The sequence below is a fragment of the Balaenoptera borealis genome, assembly GCF_965194805.1.
Source record: "Balaenoptera borealis genome assembly, chromosome: 5".
NCBI classification, from domain to species: Eukaryota; Metazoa; Chordata; class Mammalia; order Artiodactyla; family Balaenopteridae; genus Balaenoptera; species Balaenoptera borealis.
In genome coordinates this window covers 70,296,944-70,319,374 of record NC_138862.1, presented here as the reverse complement: position 1 = coordinate 70,319,374, position 22,431 = coordinate 70,296,944, and the positions used below count along the sequence as shown (strand labels likewise).

At 45.5% G+C, this 22,431-nt stretch overlaps 1 protein-coding gene across 10 annotated transcripts in view; it reads right to left on the bottom strand.

Moving 5' to 3' along the window:
- Nucleotides 1-22,431, bottom strand: part of LOC309628841 (kalirin) — a gene marked incomplete at its 3' end in the record, with an annotated part of 315,688 nt that overhangs the window by 14,835 nt on the left and 278,422 nt on the right. For 9 of the 10 annotated variants that reach the window (XM_082392269.1, XM_082392254.1, XM_082392266.1 and 6 more), the window contains 7 exons: nt 22,172-22,231; nt 8,433-8,460; nt 7,756-7,927; nt 6,467-6,588; nt 5,652-5,783; nt 3,975-4,139; nt 2,076-2,154 (listed from right to left, as the gene is read on the bottom strand). In XM_082392269.1, the coding sequence (XP_082248395.1) occupies nt 2,076-2,154; nt 3,975-4,139; nt 5,652-5,783; nt 6,467-6,588; nt 7,756-7,927; nt 8,433-8,460; nt 22,172-22,231 (758 nt within the window). The remainder of the gene's footprint in view (nt 1-2,075; nt 2,155-3,974; nt 4,140-5,651; nt 5,784-6,466; nt 6,589-7,755; nt 7,928-8,432; nt 8,461-22,171; nt 22,232-22,431) is intronic. The other variant, XM_082392268.1, reaches the window with a different exon arrangement.

Genomic DNA, 22,431 nt, shown 5'->3' with positions numbered 1-22,431 from the left:
TGCTACCTTTTTGGATCCTGTACAGGGAACCAGGTAGCATTCCCAAGGGATAAGTCTTTGGCTTCTTTAAGCTGCAACGGTGCCTATATAGTTTATTTCTGGTTGAGTATGCCATGCTCAGGTGCTCTTTGCTTCTATGGATGGGCTATAGCAGTGAAGTTATTTCTTTTTTGTTTTTTGTAATACTTAATTACTGGAGAGCTATTTTTAACAAGATAGTCATATAGATCTAGAATTTTAGGTTTAGGTGTGATGGAGAAAGCTGACTCACTTACATGTCCCTGGCACAGATATCTTTTATGTATCTCATGTAAGTATCTATATGTTTTATTTCCATTCTGTTAATATATAGCATTTTAAAGGATCTTCTAAAAATATGAAGACTATACTTGGGAGAGAGGGAAAGCTTCAGGTTATTGGAGATGAAATTTAAAAAAAAAAACATCAATTGCTTTGAACAGATCAGAAAATTGATTTCCCCTTAAGAAATATCAAAACGTCCATCTCTTCTAGGTAAAACATGCCTTAGCCTATGACTATCAACAGCAAATACATGCCTTGGGGAGGAATTAACCGGTACATCCAGGTGGTGGAACCAATTTCATTTAGAACCAGATGGGGATTTGATTTGCTTATTATTGGGGTCATATGTAGCTTCACAAACTTTAATATCATGGAGCAAACTAGATTTCAACTACTAGAACTTATTTTTGACAAAAATTGCTATGATGAGAAACAACATATATTAGTAAAACAAGCACAGGCTTAAAGTCAGGTAGCCCAGGGTTTGAATCCTGGTTCTACACGTACTAGTTGTGGGACCTTGAGAAAGTTACTTGACCTCCTGAACCTGAGTTTCCTTTACTGGAAATCTACTCAAACACTACCTCATGGTGTTGTAAGGATTAGCTTAAATAACTTTTGTATACTATCTGCATGGTATCCAGAATACTACATTACTCGACAAGCTTCATCATCATCATCATCATCATCATCATCATCATCATCGCCATGTAAATTTCCACTGGCTTTTTTTTTTTTTTTTTTTCTGTTTGGCTACACAAAGAAGATAGGAAAGTAGAGCTAAAGCTGGTTTTTGATGAGAGGAGCTGTAACAAAAGGCAGGGAATTACACTGTTACTCCTGCCTAAGAAATGGGAATAATGAACATTTTTGCTCTCTCCACAACCTCTGTCACAACCATGTAGGAAATTTTACCCTTCATTGAGAGACGTCAATCAGAGACGGAGAGGATGCTAATGGCCCGTTGCTAGTGAGTGCTCTTTTATTTACACATCACAGGAGGGTGGGTGACTTGTAAGATCTACCCACATTCTCTCACCTAGACCTCCTGGAGACCAATACGTCACAGGCATGTAAAACCTTCCCATCAACGATTTTGTGAGACAGGTGATACATTATTTTTCACTATTCTGTTAAAAGTCACATTTCTATCCTTTTCATTTTTGAGGACACATTTTTCTAACCAAAAGAGAGAGAGAGAGAGAGAGAGAGAGAGAGACCTGTACCCAACAATTAGTGCTTATATATTCTTCTCAAGAACACATGGAACTTCTTATGAAAATTGATCATATACTACTCATAAAGCAAGTCCCAACAAAAATCAAGGAATCAGTATCATATAGACCAAATTCTCCAACCATAAAGCAATTAAATTAGAAATCAGTAGTAAGAAGACAATTTTTAAAAATCTCATACATTTGGAAATTTTAAAACAGTTCTACAGTTGGGTCAAAGAAAAGAATCATAGTTGAAGGAAAAATACCTAGAACTGAATTATGAAAATGCCACATATCAAAACTCAGGATTTAGCTAAAATTGTACTTTGAAGAAAAGACTGAGCCTTAAATTCTTATATTAGAAAAGTAGAAAGGCTGAGAACTTCAATGTAAGCAGTTAGAAAAAGAACCATAGAAAATACACATAAATATGCTAGTTTTTTCTTAGTATAGAGAAAATGCACTTAGTGAAAGAAACACAAAACAAGAAGTCGTTATTATCATGTGATGTTTTTAAGTGTTCATGAATAAAGGAACAGAAAACTGGGTTATTACCTTCCAATTTCATTCAGCTCCGTATAAGCTGAATCAAAATTTTCCTTCCAAGAAATGGTGGCACCATCAGCAGCAGCATCTTTGGAAGAGAAAGAATCCATTTATAATATTGAGAAAGCCGTATAAGAATAACGAAAAGGTTAACAGAAAAGCTCCAGCATCACCCCCAAAGCAATTCTCATGACTAAATATGGAATCTTAACTCAGTGGGAAAATGCCACAATTCTCTGAAATGTTATCTTAAAAAAATATTATCCAAGGGGAAACTGACATGACAGAGTCAGACTCCCTGTACCATCTCCATAAACCAAGGGAAAACTCCGAACAATCAGAAATGTAACTTCTGGATGTTGTCAAATAGAAATCTGCTAGAAAAAATTAAAAGGGAGAAAGAAAAACACTTTGAAAGGCCTAGAAAAGCCAGTGAGAATCAGGGCTGTAGGGAGGTTGCAGCAGACAGGAAAGGGGAAGAGTTATACGGCCAAGGAGAAAAGGAAAGGAATGTGCTCAAAACATTCTAAAAACTGCTTTCTCACCCCTTTGTTCTCAGCATTAATGAGCTTATCTGGTGTATTGAGTGATTTAGCCTAACCCAAAATCTTCAGTGGTATTACCTTGTATGATGCATTAATTCCCTGGCAATGATTTACACACACACACACACACACACACACACACACACACACACACACACACACACACAAGCACGCACACCAATATCTATCTGTGTTGACTGCTGGGGAGCAAGGCTCACAAAAAGAAGCAAAACAGAAGCAGCAGTCATCCCTGGGCAGGATTTAGGCAGTGGCCTGGGAGCAGAGTAGTCAAAGCTGCAGCATGTCTCTTTTGACCCCGGTCACCTCAGGCTGCCCAGAGCACAGCCGGGCTGAGCCTGGACATGGCTTACCCATATTGAGTTCTCAGGAAATAGAGAACCGGGGCCAAGGTTTCCCAGTGAGTCACAGGCCCCTGGGAGCAGAGCTGAGCCCGGCTGGCAGTGGGGAGAGGCCTGGGGAGCATTTCCGGAGCTAACCATGGGGGCGGGGCTGCAGCCCGGGGCCCTAGAGGGTCCACAGCTCCTCTTGAGACTCCAGGATGCCCTTAACCCAAAGACGCACGTTCACTGTCTTTTAACCACAGTGACCTCCTCTCCCTGCCCCAACATACGCAGTCCACTGCCCTGCACTGCCCAAAACCTTGCTAGTTGGAGATGTCTTCAGGTTAACAAGTTTCGTCTTACCAAATGTCCCAGGGACCAAGGTGGCTTGATGAGATAATGAATAGGGGGCAAAATAAGAACCACGTTTGTAAAATACTCATGTGCAGCTAGTTAAATGCATATCTTAGTTATTCAACACATCTACGTAAAAACATATCCATGTTGAAACAAGACATTCTGGGAGGGTTGGGGGTGGAGAAACTACTGAATACTCATTTTGACTCAAATCCTTCAGGCAGGTTGCTTTCCTCTCCCTGTTTTAAATTGGTGAGTGGGGCTGAGGTACACTTAGGCCGGCAGGGGTTCCCAGGGAAGAGGTGGCTCGGTGTTCCCGTCTCAGAAGAGGGTCGGTAGCATCCATGTGACTCACGGCCCCTGCCTGCCCCTCTTGGTTCCTGGAGACACACACAGGTGCCCGGGAACCTGGCAGGCCCAGGGTAGACATGGGTGGCAGCTCTAACTTGAGCCCTGTACTTTACGGAAACGCTCTTCGTGAGGCCTCTGAAATGCTACTTGGCAGAAGCCGACAAGCAAATCCAGGTCACCTCTAGCTCAGTGGCCTATTGACACTGCCAGTGGGCAGTGACATGCCAGTGGGCAGCCAGTGCCATTGAGTATGTGACAGTCGGCCAGGTGTCTTGTCTCTGTCGCCTGGGGTACTGGGCATGGCTGGGACTCACCGTATTCTGGAAGTCGCACGAACTCTGAGGGCTCGCTGGGAAGGCTGATCCCCCAGGGGTTACTGGCACTGACTCTGAACTGATAAGGACTCCCAGGACTGAGGTCCTCAATGACAAGGTAAGTGTCCAAGGTCGACGCGACCGACTGCTGCCAGGCCTGGGAACCTAGGGCACAATTTCCGAGGAGAAGGAAAGAGGAAAGGCCAGAGGCACATTGTTTCAAAGACCTTCAGCAAACAAAGAAAGGAAAAGTGACACATTCCATTCAAGGGACAGTTGTGGTCACTGCCTCGGGCCTTGAGAGCCTGTGGGCTAACTGTGGCAGGTTTGGGTTCAGTTTCCTAAAAGACTGAACACGTCATGAGAGCGGTGCAAGCCGCTGGCCTGTAGAGTCTGTTCATTTTCAAATGGGCACATGGGAGAGTGAAAAGACATAGAGCATGCAGAATTTACAGAAGCACACATGGCACACTTTTAATAAGGCCAGAAAAGTATATTGTAAATTAATAACAAAGTGAGAGAAAATATGCATTTGGAAATTGAAACAGAAAGGAAATGAACACGTATGGAGCATTAGGTACGTGTAAAATACTGTGGAAGGAGTCTTCCCATAATTCTCTCATTTAACCTTCTCACTTAAATCCTCAGAAATCCTATGAGGTTGGGAGCATTAATCTCACTTTACAGATAAAGAAACCAAGGCTCAGAATGATTAAATAACTTTCCCGAGAGAACTTAGTTCATCTTATGAACTATGACCTGAATAATGCTAAGGGAAATACAGGCTTGGGGAGACATGTCTCTCAGCTCAGCATCGATCGATACCTTTGTGCTGTGTTGAGAGACACAGTGAACAGCTAAAGAAAGAGGCAAACATAAATACCTTTATAACTGCAGAGGGCCTGTTTAAGAGAAGATAGAAGGGTTAAAATAAGAAGAGTAACAGAGAGTAAAACAGAGGATTCTGGTTCCAGGTGCAAACAGTTGCTTTCAATTCAGGTGTGTGACTCATCACACGGTTCAGAGAGGTGTTATTAACAATTAGAGCTACCTGGCAGCTTCTCATTTCAACTAATTCTTCTTGATAATAGTTGCTTCTAACTGCTAAGGAAATGTATGCACTCTTAGCATGTAAATGTAACAAATTAAAAAACTGAACAACTTGAAAAGTCATCATATATATATAGTGGTCTCTAAAGTCTGTCTGGGGGTAAAGTTGGCGGGTGGAGGTGGGGTAGAGCTCTGCTTTTGCCACCTTAGTTACTTCTCTGGGAGAAAGATCACAGATTAGCAAACTAGAGACCTGGGTTCTCATGCCAGCTCTGCCTCTTATGAACCCCAGCCTTGTGTTTCTTAACTTTCTTTAAGCTTTAGCCTCCTCATCTGTAAAATGGGCCCAATGGTCCCTGTCTGGGTGATCGGGCTGGTTAAGTAGAGAAGTGCACGTGAAGGTACTTTGCAACCTGCCATGAGTCATTATCATTCTGGCAAAAAACCCTGCTCGGTGTTTGAGATCAAAGGTGGCTGTAGCCCCGCACTGAGGCCTTTGTGCTGAGTTGGGAGACACGAGAAGGAATAGCTGATGAAAGGCATAGAGGCAAATGGTTTTATGACTCTGAAGGCCCTCCTTAAGAGAAAGAGAAGATAGAAAAAGAAGAGCAGGGGGAGACGGCGCACCTTCCTCTCTGTACTCCACAGTGTAACCAGAAATAGTGCAGTTTCCCGTGCTGGATGGGGGCAGCCAGCGGAGAATCACGGAAGTGCAGCTTCTCTCCTGGGCAATGGGGCGGTTAGGGGCCGCTGGAACACCTATGGGGACAGAAATTAGGGTCAAATGCTATTTCTGCAGAACCTGGCATTTTACACCAAGGCTGAAAGTCACCTAGGGAATGTTGACACCTAACCTGTGTCTCAAATGTTTCCTATGACCTTCTCCACCGAGTGGCACACCTTTCCCTAGGCCCGAGGGAGAGCTGGGAGATATACCTTGTTGTCAGAAGTTCTTCCTCGGACTAAATGCTGCACCCTGGAGAGAAAGCTTGGTCAGAGAACTAGGCTCGAGGAGGTGTACAGTAGGGCACGAACAGCTCTTATCAAAGATTCATTCTGTTCCCATTTGCTGGAACTATGCTTTGGAACTTTCACAATGTACCTCTTCCTTCCCAGGTCTCAGGGATCCCTTGTAATGTCCAGTTAAAATGTTTGACTAACACAAATTCATAGAGACAGAAAGTAGAATGGTGGTTGCCAGGAGCCGGGGGCGGGGAGGAATGGAGAGTCGTTGTTTAACGGGTGCAGAGTTTCAGCTTTGCAAGATGAAAAGAGTTCCAGAGATGGATTACACAACAGTGTGAATGTACTTGACACTACTGAACTGTACCCCTGAAATTGGTTAAGATGGTAAATTTTATGTTATGTGTATTTTACCAGAATTAGAAAATGAATATTAAAAAGAAAGCACAAAAAATGTTTGACCGTCAAAGAGACTGTACCTTGCACTTTAACAGTAGCAGACGTTGATGTGGTGCCGTGGTCATTTGCTGCTATGCAGGTATAAATACCGCTGTCTTGGGGCATCAGATTGCAGATTTTCAGGGTGATTTCCCCGGAATCACTAGGGACACGAAAAGGATGCTCTTCAGACTCCAGTAATGAGACAAGTGACTATAAAAGTATAAGGGGTGCTGAGCTGAGTCCTTAGGACCAAGGTCTAGTCCCTGTTCTGTTACCTTCTTACACACTTGGGTGAGCACCTTGCCTCGCCATCTCCCCAATGCCATACAGAGGAAGAAAATTCTTGCCATGCCCATCTCTCAAGTTGGTTGTAAATGAGGCTTAGTAGAGGAGTAAAATGGGATAAGAATCAGAACGTGGTTTGAAATATATCAAGTCCTATGCAAATACTGGTCCCCAATATTACTAGTGTCATTGCCACCTAGGAACTTGGTCCTAAAACATTTTCAGTCCACAGTCAGTAACAAGTGGTACAAGAAGATGGAAAGAGAATGAAATGTTCAAGTATTTCACATTCTACATGTGGGACCCTCAAAATAATTAAGTGACTTAAGCAAAGGCAAAAGGACTAACTTTCCCAGTAGTCCCAGCCTGGGGTCCAGGACATCAAGGGGAAGAACTGCTCTGAAAGGGTTAAATGCAGAGGTCACAGTCAGCCCCACTCCCTTCCCACAAAACCTGGTGATCTTCATGAGCCTCACCATGCACTGACTCTCACGCGAAGCTCCCTGGGTCCACTGATATTTCAGGACCTGGCCAGGGAGTCTCTGCTGGGAACACCATTTCACATGCAAAAACATTAAGCTAAAGGATGAAGTGTCTTGATCCTAGCTGTTTCTTCCATAAATGTTTCTTAAGCATCTAGGGCTTGTTACGGCTTTCCTCTGTAAGCAGTACTGTGCAAAAAAGTTCTTAACTAGCCGCAATAAATACTAACAGAATAATTGGGAGGCAGTCAACCAAATTTGTTAAATAGTCTTTGTGAGAAGCATGCTTGTGGCTGGATTTTCTGTTTTCTATTGCACACTTTGGAGTAAGTCATTTTTTTTTTTTCTTCTAGGAAAATTGTTCTTTAGTTAATGAAGGAATTGAGTATACCACTGTTTCACAGGATTCCGAGGGGCACAAAGGTTCTGTGCTAGGATAGGCTCCAGGGCAGCTCTTCTCTTGAGAGACCAAGTAACCAGAACAGGAGCTACACGCCAGACCTAGCCTCCGGGTACCGCACTGAGGTGCTGGGGTTGCTGACGTGGGGACGTTAGCTTACCAGGAGGAGACGGTGTACGTAGCTGAGCTGTTGTCAGTGTCAAGGATGTTCTGGTCTGGACCCTTCCAGGTGATGGTGGGCTTTGGCCGCCCACAGACTTTGCACTGCAGTGTCACTGTGTCCCCAAGCAAGCAGGTCACATCCACTAAGGGCACAAGGAATTCTGGCGCCACTGTGGTCAAATCAACATCGACATAAATTTGCATCATTCAGAACAGACAGAATAAAACAGCTATTTTATAACACAGCTCTCTCATTCCCCACCCATGTTGTGTAACGATTCAAATAACCTTCAGCTTAACTGTAGAGTCACCTGTGTCCCATGAAAAAGTATTTTTAAAGTAATAAATGTTTATTTTAGATTAAATTAGGAAATATAGATTAAAAAAGAGAAGAAAAAAGCTCCATGGTGACATCACACAGGGGTTACTGTGAACAGTCTGGTATATATCCTTTTGGACTTTATATAAACACATATTTTCTTACAAAAAGTGGATCCCATTACACACATTACAAGGTGTGGTCTTTTTCACCCTAACAGTGTATCCTAAACATTTTCCTTGTCCGTAAGTAGAGAACTGTATCACCGTTGTTTAAAGGTGCTACCTCAGTGCTGGATTTGCCATTATTTATTTAGCCAATCGCCACGTACTCAATTCTGCCACTTTTTAACTCACCTTCTTGGATGAAATTTGGATTTAAGATCTGAAAAACACAAAGAAACAGAAAATTGCTTAAATCCTAAGCTACTAAAAGAGAATGGGAGACTTCTATCCTAGTGAGTAAAAAGCAAGTACAGTTTGGGGCGAGAAGCGTGGAGCCCAGCTCATGTGGCTCGTGACTGCATCACTATTGCAGTAACAACAAGGCACCTGGTTTACTTTCCCATCTGCTCTGACTGTTTACATTCCCTGTGGGCAGCCCGGGCCGCAGGCAGGTGTACTGTGACTGCAGAGCTGGGCTGGCCACAGCCGGCCTCGTTACCCTCCGTCCCCTTGCTTGCTCTTGCTCCCTGCCATGTGCATAAAAACCCATTCTCCCCCACCTCAATATGCACTCCAGCATCGTGATGGCACTGATTCCTCCCAGCATCGGGAATTTCCAAAAACAGAGCAACTGACATCTACAGAGCAACTGACATCTACTAAACTGGAAGAGTCATGGACGTTAACCAGCCCAGTGGTTTCCTTCCAGCAGCTAAATGCAGAGCTTGTCTGGTTGAAGGGGGAAGAGGGGAGTCCCAGCTGTCCATCCTGCCCCCCTGAACGGCTCCTGTAGCCCAGGCCTCCACAGGGCAACTTGGAAAGCACTGCACAGCCCTTTTGGCTGCATGGTTGAGGAAGCAGAGACTTGGGCTGCCCTAGTGACCTATCTGGTCACGTGGCTGGTTGGCAGAGGCCGTGCTGGAGCCCCCTGCACACTACAGTGTCTGCTTTGTGACACCATGGATCTTACAGAAGGGAAAACCTTCCAGCCGACTGGCCATTACCCCTTCTTGAGAAGATGTTGCCTTGGTTTTTCTCCTATCTTTTGTATTACCTCTAATCCTACAGTCTGGGTCATAAAGCTGGGTGGGGTGAACAAAATCTGGGCTTCCCAGTAGGAGAGGCTGGGGCCTACCTCTTTTGCTTAATGTGATTTTATCCTTGTTTTTAAAAACTTACTATCATCACTTTCCTTCACTGTAACATGGTGATAACTAATACCTAGTACAAAGTGTTATCATGAAGATTAAATGAAATATTGTATGTCACACAATGCTTGACAAATAACAAGTATTCAATGACTATTTAAATAAAGATTATCTAATTCTAATCATCTCCCTTCTGCTAAGAGGCCTATTGTTGCAGGGGCTTATCTCTAATAGTTTATCTTGCAAAATTCTTCTTCCCTCCATAATGAAGCTAGGAGGCTCATGTGCCTTGCAAGTCATCTGTTGGGGCAGTCACACTTATCTCCCCAGTTTACCCAAGTCATAGGTGAACTTGGCTTCTGTGTGGTTTTACCTGACACAGGCATCCATATGAGCCCTTTGGAAAAAGATATTATTTCCTCCTCTGAGTTCCCCTCTGCAAACCCATTGCCTGCACCTACCACCCAGGTTTTTCACGAAGCAGGCTGCAGAAAACTCTTGCAACGCCAAGTCCCGGGGCTGAGCGTCTCAAGACTCTGACCATCACGGTGCCCTATACTAGTCTCCAAAGGCCACTCACACCACTGTCCGGCCTGCTTTTAATTCAACGGTTCTCAATCCTTGACCCAGGTGGCTTTAAAAACACACACAAAAACCCAGTGTCTGGGCCTCATGCCTAGAAATTCTGTTTTATTGGTGTGAAGTGGGGTTGGGATCAGCAGTTTTAAAAGCTGCCTCAGGTGAATCAACATGCAGCCTGTTGAGCAAAGCTGCTGAAAGTTCCCCTCCATCCAAGGGAACTGATCTCAGATAAACGACCTTCCTGCCCCTGAGTCTTTTCTGGGGGTGGGTGTGGAGGACGCATGGGGCATTTGGTAAAAGCGACTGCTTTTCCCACACCTTAGAAACTGCCTCTATGTGAAGAGGCCCTGGGTCATGGTAGGCAGAGACGTGTAAAGAGTTGCTCCAGTTGAAAAATTAACTAAACTACCAGTACACATGGTGGGCAGTCCAGCATCACTTGTAGGGGGTGCTAAGGAGGCCATAAATTGGTCCACCTGACTTAGGTGTGGCGGGAGAATGACATCGAACCAGTCATTTCACAGTAAAAGAAAAGGAAACTAGGAATATTTCCTAAATGTTAATAGTGGTTTTCTCAGGGTGATGAGATGAAGGGTGGCCGTCCACCCATTCAAAAAACGTTGCTTCTTCAGGCTGGTGTGAGATTTTGTGGATACAGAGATGCTAAGACATAGGCCCTGACCTCAGGATTTATAAAACATCTGCACATTGGTGATTTTTCTTTCTTTTTCTTCTTACCTGGGCTTTCCAAATATTCTGCAGTCAGTATATCTCACTTTTGTAACATTTTTTTTTTAAGGAAAAAATGGTTCACTTAAGAGCTATTAGACCATAAGTTCTTCAAAAACAGGAACCATTTGTTATTCATCTTTGTACCTCAGGCCTCTAGCCCCCGTCTGCCACGTAATGCGCATTTAATACGTGTTGGTTGAATGAGTATTTGACCTATGTCCACATTTCAGTTCTCCAACGAATTTAGGACTGATTCATACATAGAATCTGGAAGTAGGACCAAAAGATCTATAACATAATTACTCCTGGGTATAATACTATTTGAATAGAGTCTATTTTCAAACACAATGGAATGCAAACGTTTTGGAAAATGATTAAAAAACAAAAAAATCCATGGCCTCTGAGAGAAGAGGGTCTTAAGAGTGTGGGTTGCAGGAGGGACTGTAAACTCTGGCAGCAGACAGAGTACGTAGTATCCAGACCCTAAGCCGACATACTCCCTTGCCTTGAACAACATTCCCAAGCACCTGAGGCCTCGGTTTTATCTGTAAACTGGGGACAATAATGCCCACCTGGAAAGTTGTTTGACTGAAGGGCTCAATCTATTTCACGAAGATTTACTGAGCTGACCCTTGGTTAGGTGGTGGTGGCCTGCCCTCACTGGGCCAATGGTCTAGTGGGAAAGATGGAATTAAATGGCTCACAGTGTCCAGGAGGGAGCCTGGCTGATGGCAATAGCCAGCCTCCAGCAAACACGGAGCACTGCCCTCTCCCTCGTCCTACCCCCACTCAATCATAAGGACTCCAGGGTAAAAAAGATTTGGGAATGCTGCCAGCTTTGTTCGATGGCCTGTATTTCCCATCTTGATGGGAATCCACAAGGGAGCAAGACATCGAGTCCATGCCAGGAGACACAGAGAGGAGAAAGATGACAAATGGAAGAGACAAATGGCAGTTTCCTACGTTATAAAAATTTAAGTGGGGTTTCGTAAACCTGCACTGTGGCAGTACTTTTATAAACATCCCAAACGGCTGCTTAGAGAATTTCTTACCTTATTCCTCTTTCTCGTCACAACCCCAACCGTGTTAAGTATACTGTTAAACACAGGCACCGTTTAGAAAGAAAATCTTCCTAGCTTCCATGTAGACTTTAGTGGGGACTTTGGAGAGAAAGGCTGCTGATACGGCTTAACTGCAGCTTCTCTCTCTGGAGGCGGCTTGTGGAAGGCACCTGTCTTCATGCCGCTGCCTCTTGGCTGGCCTAGGTGTTGCTGACAATGGTAATACCATCACTGATCTGTTTAACCTCGCATGGCTGGCATAAACTAGTCACAAACTCCTTCACTTGCCCCTCCAAAGCCCTGGGAAGAGGTGCCGAGCAGCTGTTACTTATTCCCATTTCCAGAGGAGACAGGGAAGTAAGTGCAGCCTTACAGAGACAGTGACGGGGGACTGGCCCCCAGAGCTCTTCCCACCTCAGTGCTCAGTGGAGAGGCAAGGTCTAGGGAAAAGCATCGCGAGACTTTGTCATCAATGTCAAAGGCCTGCCTGCTGACCTTTAATCCCCATCCTTGCTCTACATCTCATCTCTACCCAGTCCTCCTCTGCAAACTCCTCCAGCAAGGACCAAGAGCCTGGAAAAAGTCCATACCAATGTTTTTCTGACTGTGACTCTGGATTATGCCCATAGGAGATTCCTCCCTCATTTTTTCTCTTTCTGTTTTGAAGCAAATCAGAGTATGGACTGGAGAAGAGTCATGCCAACCTTCTCACACTGTATCTTGTATTTGCCTACGGCTCCCTATGGACTACAAGGCCCATGCAGGCAAGGGCCATGTTTCATTTCATTGTCATTGCCTCAGAGCCTAGCGTAATACCTAGCACATAAGTGCTCCGTTGATATTTGTTAAATCAATGAAAATGTGAAATGGTGGGGTCCTAATTTGGGGGAGGAGAGTTGAGAAAATGCCTTGCTGTGAACTTGGAGTGTTTCCCGATTTCCATTAATCTGGAACTTGACTTGTTCTGGAATCTCGCTGGTCAGTCAGGGTCTGAGATTTAGTCAACAGTGATCTTCCTCTCCTCTCTGCTCTTCCAGAGGCCGCTCCCTATGGCTCTGATCACGTGCCGCCATCTATCAACACATCTTCCCTGCATGTTAATTGCCCCACGACTTGTGAACCCTTCGAAGATAGTAACCTGTTCATCTGTTTTATGTACCGTTTGTCATGTTGCTTAACATAGCACCTTGCACATAGCAAAGATCAAGTAAAATTTGTTAAATCAAGTTAACTGCGGCCACTCAATGAGTAGACTAGAATTTAGGTCTCCTGACCACCTTGTCTTATGATCACCGGTGGTGTGGGCAGGGACCTGAGGCATCAGTCTGGGACCCAGAGGGTTAATCATAAGATGCACCTATTTCTTAAACCCTAACATCTTCCTTCCTTAGAAACAGTCTGGGGGCCATGTAAAGTGGTGGCTGGGCAGGAGGAGAGATCTGGAATCTAAAATGGAAGTGGCCATGGAGGGAAGAAGACATTTACATAAAATGCACGCTCTCTCTCTGGGAGACCCAAGTACAGGAGGAGGAGGAGGCTGGTACAGGCCGGGTGGGAAAGAACTGCTGGGAAGTCTGGTTTTATTTGAACAGCAGAGGGCGGCAGGCGGTAGTGCGTCCTCCTAGAACCACCGCGACGCGGTCCGTCAGCAACCCAATTTCTTCCTTCCGGAGAGAATTCCATTCGTTTTCTTGATTTTTCTTCAAAACGGCAGGGCAGTGAGGTAACAGGAAAGAATCACAGGCGAAATCAACCAGCAATGAATAACACGCTGAGCTTTGAGGAAATCTGGAGTCTATTTTTCTTGCCATTCAGTGTCTAAGATTCTGACTTCAAGACCTGAGAGTGAGGGTGAAGTCCCATCTGCCTAGAAAAGCAGGTGTCAACTGACTCCAGAAGAAAAATACCTGTTTTTTTCTAAATCCCTCATCACCTGTCACAAAACACAGTTCAAAACTACATATCGAGAGTGCTGAGGGAATAAAAATGGTCAAACGAAACTCAAATGTCCTGAACTCAACTCAGAGCTACCTTGAATAAAACAACATTTCTGTCTTCTGCCTCTTCTTTCTATTCTCTTTATGCTTGTTTCATATGAATCTGTGTTCAGAGGAGGAAGGAAAGGGATTTTAGATGATGAGATTTGGCAATAAAATGAACAGATACCAGAAAAACACTTTCGAAAAATTGAGGTATGATTTCTGGTTTGGAGGTTTAACCCTTCATGTTTCCAATCTGGCCAAACCAGACACGATTTTCTAATTTTTTAGAAAACATTTCTCTAAAAATTTAGAAAATATTCCTACCTCTAGTCATCTCTTAAGAGAACATAAAATAAATTGCAGTTAAAAAAAATACATAAATGCAGCACAATCCTGAACAGCAATAGAATTCTCTCTTTGAACTAGTTCTGTACCTCCCAAGTATTTTCATTATCATTTAGCTCTAAGTATTTTTCTTCAACCATTTTTTTCTTTGACCCCATTGTAATAGCATTGTTTTAAAATTTACAAATGTATGAGGTTTAAAAAAAATTATCTTCTTGCTGATTTCTAACTTACTTGCATTGTGGTTGGAGAATTTGGTCTATACAATACTGATTCCTTGATTTTCGATGGGATTTGCTTTATGAGTAATACATGGTCACATTTCATAAAAAGTTCCACGTGTTCCTGGGAAGAATGTATAAGCACTAATTGCTGCGTAGAGCTATGAATGTCCATGTGTGGAGCACACTGTTTCACGGGGACATCTAGTCCAAACCCCTCTCCTATTCCTCCTCGGTGTTTTGCTTAAAGAACATTTATTGTGTTCTCAAAAATAAAAAGGATAAAAATATGACTTGAATAGAATAATGAAAAAAAAATCTATCACCTGTCCCACAAAACAGCAGAGGGGAAAGGAACGGAAAGGGAGTTTACTGCTGTGCATGCATTGGTCTCCCGGGGCTGTGAGCCACAGAGAAGTCTGCCAGGACAGGGCTGGGGTTGCAGGGTGGGATGGTGCAGCGGTGGTGTTATCACCTCCCTTCTATAAGTCACGTTTGCAACTTGGAAGCCAAGATCTTGACTTTGAATATTCACAGTCTTCATAGATGAATGTTCTGAGGTCTCCTCCCTCAATGATTTGACCTTGATCATACCCCTATCCCCTAAGCTTCTTTCATTGAGTGAAACACCCTCCCAGGGTCTGTGGACCCACGACAGGTTACAGTGTGTTCCGAGGACACGGGAGAGTGGAAGGTTGATTTGTGGGAACTCCCACGCCCGATGCTCCTTCCCTGACATCCCCCGCTGCACTCAGCCGCTGTCTTCTCTGCTTCCCCCACTGCTCCTCCTTTGCCTTTCGCTAGCGCTCATTCCTCTCCCTGTCCCGCCCATCAGGGTCAGGTATTTACCACCTTTCATTAGATCGATGGCAACAGCCCTCCAGCGGGCCTGCCTGTCCCCACTGTTCTCAGTCAGGTGCCAGTGATCTTCCTAACGTCCAGAATGAATCACCCTGACTCTGCCTAACAAGCTTCGACTGCTCCCCGCTGTCTACTGGACCAAGTCCAGGCTTCCTAGCAAGTCCCTTGAGGCCTTCAGAGTCTGGTTTCAACGCACCGGCCAGGCTTTATCTCCCACCACTCTTCTCACATACCTAAACCCCAGCTACCCAGACCGTAGTCTCTTCTCAAAATGTGCCAGCCACTCTCATACCTCTGGGCCTTTGCTCAAGCCCTTTTCTGACCCTTCACCCTTTTCCGAGACTGTTTCCATCCTATCAGTCCCTCCAACCCATACCCTGCCATCGTGTGAAGCCAATGACCATGCTCACGGCATCCTGGAAGACAGGCTGTGAATCCACAACCTTGGGGAAGTTACTAACCTCTCTGTGCTCTCTCACCTGTAAAACAAAAATAATGATAATAGTACCTACGTCAGGGTGCTGTTGGGAGGAAAGGACTCAGCACGGAGCCAGGTATATAGGAAAGGCTGCTAAAGAGTAGCTACTGTTATTAGCCCAGGGCCTGAGTGGGTATCTAAATATTCACTGAATGAGTACATGAATGGCTCCATGCCTCCATGAGAGCAAGTTTCAAAGTCTGCTGTATAACGCAGGCGTTTAATCAGAGCTGCCTCCCTCATGTGACGGTAGTAAGCACTGGGTGGGACCAGATCTTACATAATTCTTTGGCCCTCCATAGTACTCGCTGCAATGCCTTGTCAACTGATTTTTGTTATATTGAGTTGATTAGGAAAACACGTTGAGTGAGCCAGTAGATGGATCTCGACAGCACGGGGTGTGGGCAACGGAGGTGGTGACCTCTGCCCCGCTGATAGCTGGCTCTGAGAGCGACTTCTCCTGGGTCAGTGGCACCTAGTAATCCCCTAAATGAAAGGGGCTAGGCCTGCAGACGAGGGTGAGGGTGTGCTGAGTGACTGTGCTGGTCTGAGAAACCAATTCAGATGTTTCCGGCCCTTGAATTGGACCTCTTTCTTGGCTTTTGTGGCTTTTGTGGCTGGACTCCTGAGTCATTGGGAAAGGGGTGTGGTGAGGCCAAATAATTAGCCCAACTGTCAAGGGATTAAAAAAGTTGTTGAGGAAGAAATTCTCCTCTAACAAGCAAATATGCAACAGGGGAGGGCCTGAACCTGACCCTCCTTAAGGAAAGAACTTGCGCCTCCCTTGGGGAGCAGACGTCCTATCACCTGCCACGTTTGGCATCTCAAAGCACCACAGTCAAGACCTGCCCTTTTTCCTGGTTGTATGACCATGACCTTTCTGAACCTGTTTCTTCTAGGAGGGTAAGAAAACCGAATTTCAACAGGCGGTTGGAAGGAACAGAAAGCATGATAGACAGACTAATGCTGTAGAAGATTTTGTAATTAACCTCCCGGGAGGGAGAAACGCCAGCTCCAGTCTGCTTAGTATCCTTCTCCCAGTGGCAGAATATAAATCAATCTGCATGTGGAGTTAGAACAGAGCTAGGCAAAGCAGAGTCAGTCTCCGGGCCCAACCTATCAGGTCTATTATAAAGAAAATATTTTGTAAAAATAAAACGAGAGGCGTGTAATGCTTCACTTGTTCTCCAAAGAGTTCTTTTCATAAAAAAATTCTTTTTATAAAATGCAGAAACAGGCACTGGTAGAAACACTGGTGATGCCAGGAGGTCAGTCACCCGACTAGGGGTGTAAAAGTTTCCTTCAATCTGTCTGGCCAGGTTATTTTGAAGCTCCGAATCTGGGACAAGGCGCCAAGGCAGCTGAGGTGGGAGCAGCAGCCTAGCTCTTTGAAGACGTGGAAGCTGGGCCTGGGGAACTGTGGGTTTGGGGAGGGAAAGAAAAGTTCAGCTCTGGCCACTCAAGCCCTTCCCAGAGCCGGAAGTGGACGCTCCAGCTGGGTCTCGGGAGGAAATGTACCCAGGCCATTCCCGCCACACCCCCTGCAAAGCAAGTTTCTGGGGCAAAGCACAGAATCTTCTATTTTCTCTCCTGTTGGGGTCTCACTGTTGTCAGAGTCAGACGTTCAGGAGAGCAAAGTCTTTGGATATCACACCTTAGATCTGCACAAGGCTCAAAGGGCTCATGTCCCTTACATAAACACCCGTGCCCGAGGAGCTGTGCGACCTCCCACAGAGAACCCCGAGGCTCAGAAAGGCTGACTGGCCCGAGGTCTCATAGCTGACAGGGCCCAGCCTGCAGTCCAGGTTTTCTGGCTCCCGTCCAGTGTTCTTTCCATGTGATACTGCCTTTGTGTGATTTTTATCTAAGTCCTACTTCAGCCTTGGAGGGCTGGGATGGGCAGAAAAGATATTCCTCTTTGTTGAGCTGGAAAGTTAAGTAACAAATTCACAGAGGAAAATTGGCCCTGGAAGGCACGTCTCCTTGTCTGCCAGAATCTGTGTTTTAGATTAAAATCAACCTGGACTTGGAGGTGGGAGGGGCTCCAAGAGAGGAGCAGGATGGTGTTGGGTGGGGAACAAGGGCTAGGGAAACCAGAAACTGCCTTCAGGGCACCTGCTCACTTTAGAACAGGAAGTTACAACTTCCTCTGCCTCAGTTTCCTCTTCTCAAAGTCTTGGAAGGGGCTGGAGGGATGGAGAGTAAAGGGGAGTTATTGTTTACTGGCTACAGTTTCAGTTTGGGATGATGAAACAGCTCTGGAATGAATAATGGTGACGGCTGCACAACACTGTGAAAGCATTTAATGCCACTTAAAAAAGGTAAAAATGGTGAATTTTACGTCATGTATATTTTACCACCATAAAGAGTAAATAAACGAAGGGGATAGGGTTAACTAAAGTTTTCCAAGTTCCCATCAACTCTGAGAGTCTATGCATCTTACCCTAATTGGAAATTTCTTTCCAAATTATGCTTCACCTTTCCAAGTGCCTTCTCTCCCACAGGATCCCAAGCCGGTTCTTACACAGCAAGCACCCTGACCTCCACCCGGAGCTAAATACCTGGGGGCTGGCATCATGACCGCACGCAGCCTGTGCCGTGGGGGAGGCTGGCCCTGCGTCAAATGGCTGGGGCAGAGATGCAGTCTTTTTGGAATCATGACAACCTCTTACTCTGATGGATTGACCATCTCTGCTAAAAGTGGTATTGGGCATTAACAAAACAATTAAGATGCATTTAATTAATTGGACTTGACATAAAAGCTGGGCTGAAGACCGAGGCCCGGGACTGGGAGGCTGGGTCAGGCCTTCCTACTCCAGTGTCTGCTGCGGGCAAGTGGCAGTGCTGGGGTTGGAGGGTAGATGCCAAAACCCAAGCATTGACAGACCACGTTTCAGACGTGGCACGGATGTGGGAACCTTCCTAGCCTGGGTCCTGGGAGAAATCCAGTACAGCTCAGAAAAAATCCATGCTTCTCAGAGATGGGTGTCAGCTAAGAGGGGGGATTCTGAGCCTTGAGCCTCCAGCCCTGGCTCCAGCCTGGGCAGGGCAGGGTGAGAAGCTGGCAGGTGGGCATGTGGCGTCCAGCCCACCATCACGCCTGCCTACCTTGTCAATAAAAGGCAATCAGCAGTCTAAGCTCTACTGGAAAAAATGAATTAATATTCACCCGTTCCCAAGAGAGCCTAGCGTTTGATTTCCAGCCTGATTTGACTCTTCTTCCGTGCAGAGACATTTCTCTCATATAGAATATCCCCCTCCACTGCCACCCCCAAAGTGTAATCAGTGCAGGGTAAAGAAGGCTGAACTGTGCACAGATCTGTGTCATTTTTAGAACCGTCCCCTCTGAGGTGTGCCCACGGATCAGCAGGAGGGAAGGGGGTTGTGGCCACGAGGGGATCGCATAGACCCAGAGCCAGTCCTGCAGCAGCTGGTGGTGTGGCTTGTGGTGCTGGGAGTGGGAGGTGGGTCTGTACTTGAGAATATTCACGAGCATGTCTCTACAGGGGAAGAAAAAGGATGTACACATTAGAGCAGAATTGCCTCCCTTTATATAACTGGGTGTTCTCGGAAAGCTTTGTAAATCAGATTCCTAGGATTCAAGGTGCTTTATTCTCCTCTTAATTAGCTTTCAAGGATGTGCCTATATATCTCCCTAAAACAGTATGTTGGGACATACGCCAGCCCTGAGGGGAGCAAGCAGCTGGCGTGTAAGCAAAGACCCCAGGAAACTGCTCCTTAAAGGAACCCTTCAACCCACCAACTGAGAATCAGAATGTTTTGGAAGTGATATTCATGCAGAGGCAGGAGATAAGAGCCTACACACGGCTAGGCTTGGAATCAACGTGCTGGCATCAGGTCAAGGGTGGGCAGTCAGCAGGGCAGGACTTAGCATTCGGAGATCTAACATTGAGCAGTGCACGGGGTATGTGGCAGGGGTGTCAGCTGGGGGACCAGGCGCAGGGATCTTAGCACAGGCCACAGGAGTTGCAGTTCAGCTCAGCAGGGCACAGGGACATGCTCCCAATGAGACAACACCTATTGCAGTCATCAGGTTCAAAAGACAAGAGTGAGGTTGGGGGCCAAGCTAGGCCTGGTAATAATGCCCAAAGCTATCAGTTTAACAGCAAGAGTCCTTTATGAGGTGGCTAGCCCACCTATTTCTCAAACTGGGTCTTTAAGGTTTAGCTCTTTTCAGTAGGCACCCCTGGCCATTTTCTTCTACAATGGACATTGCAATAAAGCACTACCTACCTACCCCTTGAGAAAATTCTCAGTTCATATTGAATAGGTTGACTTTCTATATCTTATTTGTTATCCGTGTCTGAAAATACTAGCAGTGCCAAGATGCCTGCTTCCCCTCAGCACCTGCTTATGTGCTCAGAGTTAATTTCAACATGGCAACACAGTTCAGAAGAGCTTGCTGACCCCTACAAGGATCCATAAGGAATATACAAGGGCTGCAGGCACACCTACTACAGAAACCTTGGGTTAACCAGAATATTTGCAGCTTCCAACCACATGACCCCTCAAGAGTTCCAGTTCTGCCTCAACTTATTATATTTGAAAGCTTTTCAGACACGCATCGATACAGTTTTCGGCTTTCTTCTGTTCAGCACTGACATCCTAACACCTTTCCTTATGCACCCACAGCACCTCCCTGGGACCCATCTCACACAGCTCATGCAAAGGGCAGCAAGCCCTGGCTGAATAAGAACCCTAGAAACATATGCAATTCACAAAGCAGGGCTAAGACGTGCGCGCGTGCAAGCTTTTGCTTATCTAAATGTTGCATGTAGCGTCGGAGTGCATCAGTTAACCTTCTCAGTGTATGTTGCTCATCTGGTCCCACATCTCCCTGGGCCCAATTCTTCCTTTAAAGAGCAGAGTGGGAAAGTCCACCAGAGCTGAAAAACGTCCCAAATTGCCTTGTGGAACACAGATACCTGGCTTTCCCTCTCCCTCCATGTATTTGCAGATGACATTTTCAGTACATGCCAGCAATACTGAGGTCTGGAGATACAGGTGCCATGAGGCATCTACAGGCTGACAGATGTGGGCTTCCCAGGAGCTGGTGCCTATCCTACGAAATGCAAGGAAAGCAGAGCCAGAAGTTTCCCCCGCCTTCCCCATTCTCTAAGATACATTTAGGCTATGAACGCCATATCCACCTCCTCCCACAGGGGAGCCCTGCCCTGGCCCACATCTGCCAGATTTCACTCCATGGCAACACCCACAGCCATAGGGGACTATTTGATTCTGCCAGAACTCCCACTTTCAACCACTGGTCTCTGGCCTGATTCAACTCAACTGGTGCCTTCCACCACTGACTTACCCCTCCTGGAGCCACATGGTCTTCCTTGGGTTTTGTGGTGGTTGTCATAATACGGTGGTGGCTTTCTTTGGGATTAGGTCAAATTAGAATAAGAATAATAAAGGTCCATCTAGTTAAGTGAAAAGCGTAGGGCTATAAAAAGGAAAAGGTTTTAAAAAAAATATTCTGTATTTTGTGCACAGAAGAAATCTCTAAACTTTTATCCATTATCGGGGATGTGGGTACAGATTTGGAGAAAAGCATTTCAATTTACTCTGAAAGGCAAAATGGCAGGGAAAGCCAAGTTTGCTCCAGTTCTCTAGGTGTTGTAAATTTATGATGCTTGTCATTCAGTGGCAAGCCATGTGAGAGTCCTATTTCTACTACCCCAAAGAGTTCCTGGCCTAGAAGGACCTGGAAGTTGACTGGATGTTCTTGTTGGTGGAGGTACTGGTTTCACTTCCACATCTTTGTAACCCTGGAGTATGAGAAAGGCCCCCAGGCAAGGTTTCAGCCTTCTTGTCTCTAGAGAGGCCTCTGCTAGGCCTGCAGGAGGGAGGTGGTGCCCAGCGCTCTTTTCCTTCGTGGCAGGAACAGCCACTGCCCAGGAGTCCTGGGGGCTGGGGAAGGGGGGCTTCTGGAGCTGCTGTGGTCACTCCTCATTTGCTATTGGCCAGCTATACACAGTGACTAGGGGCCAGGTCATTTCCCCAAACCATACCGACTCCATGATTTCACTGGAGCCTTCAGGGAGGAATAAGTCCCAGAAGAAAAAGAACATAAAGGGGAAAGAAAAAAAGAGGGGAAAGGGAGGAAGGAGAAACTAAAACAAATGAGTTCTTATCTTTAGCTGGGAACCAACCACTCTTTATAATGCTATTTTCCATGAAAAAAAATGTTTTCTAAGTTTCCAATTACAAAGTTGGATATTTTCTACACAAAGCCAAATCTGCCAAAGAAGAAAATACTAAGCAAGCATTCAAGAGAACCAGAAGTTTTAAATAATGCACCTAGGAAAAGTTTTCTATCAGAATCAAACTGAATTAAGTTTTGTTTTGTTTTCTGTAAGTTGGATGGGACACCGAGAGATGCTCTAATATCACAATGTATCCTTGACTGGCTGGTCACTTTTAGCAAGGTCACTGTTACAGAACACATCAAAAAAGACAATCATTGTAGGAAAGAGGACAACAATAGCTGCTTCTACCTCCATGCTAGTATTAGGGTCAAGATCATCACACTCTGACTCCTCGGAACTGTTCGTCTCCTTGATGGGAAGCATGAGGAAGGGGGAAGAAAGAGAACACAGTTAGAACACAGGCAGCTTTGGCTAGAGGGTGGGGAGAACTTGAAAGAAGCATGGACAATGGGAAATCGGGCAGAGAAAAACCAGGTGCTGCTAAGGTGGGGTGAGGATCACCTAGGGCGGCAGCATGCTCTTTTCAGGGAGAGGAGGTTGGGATCGTG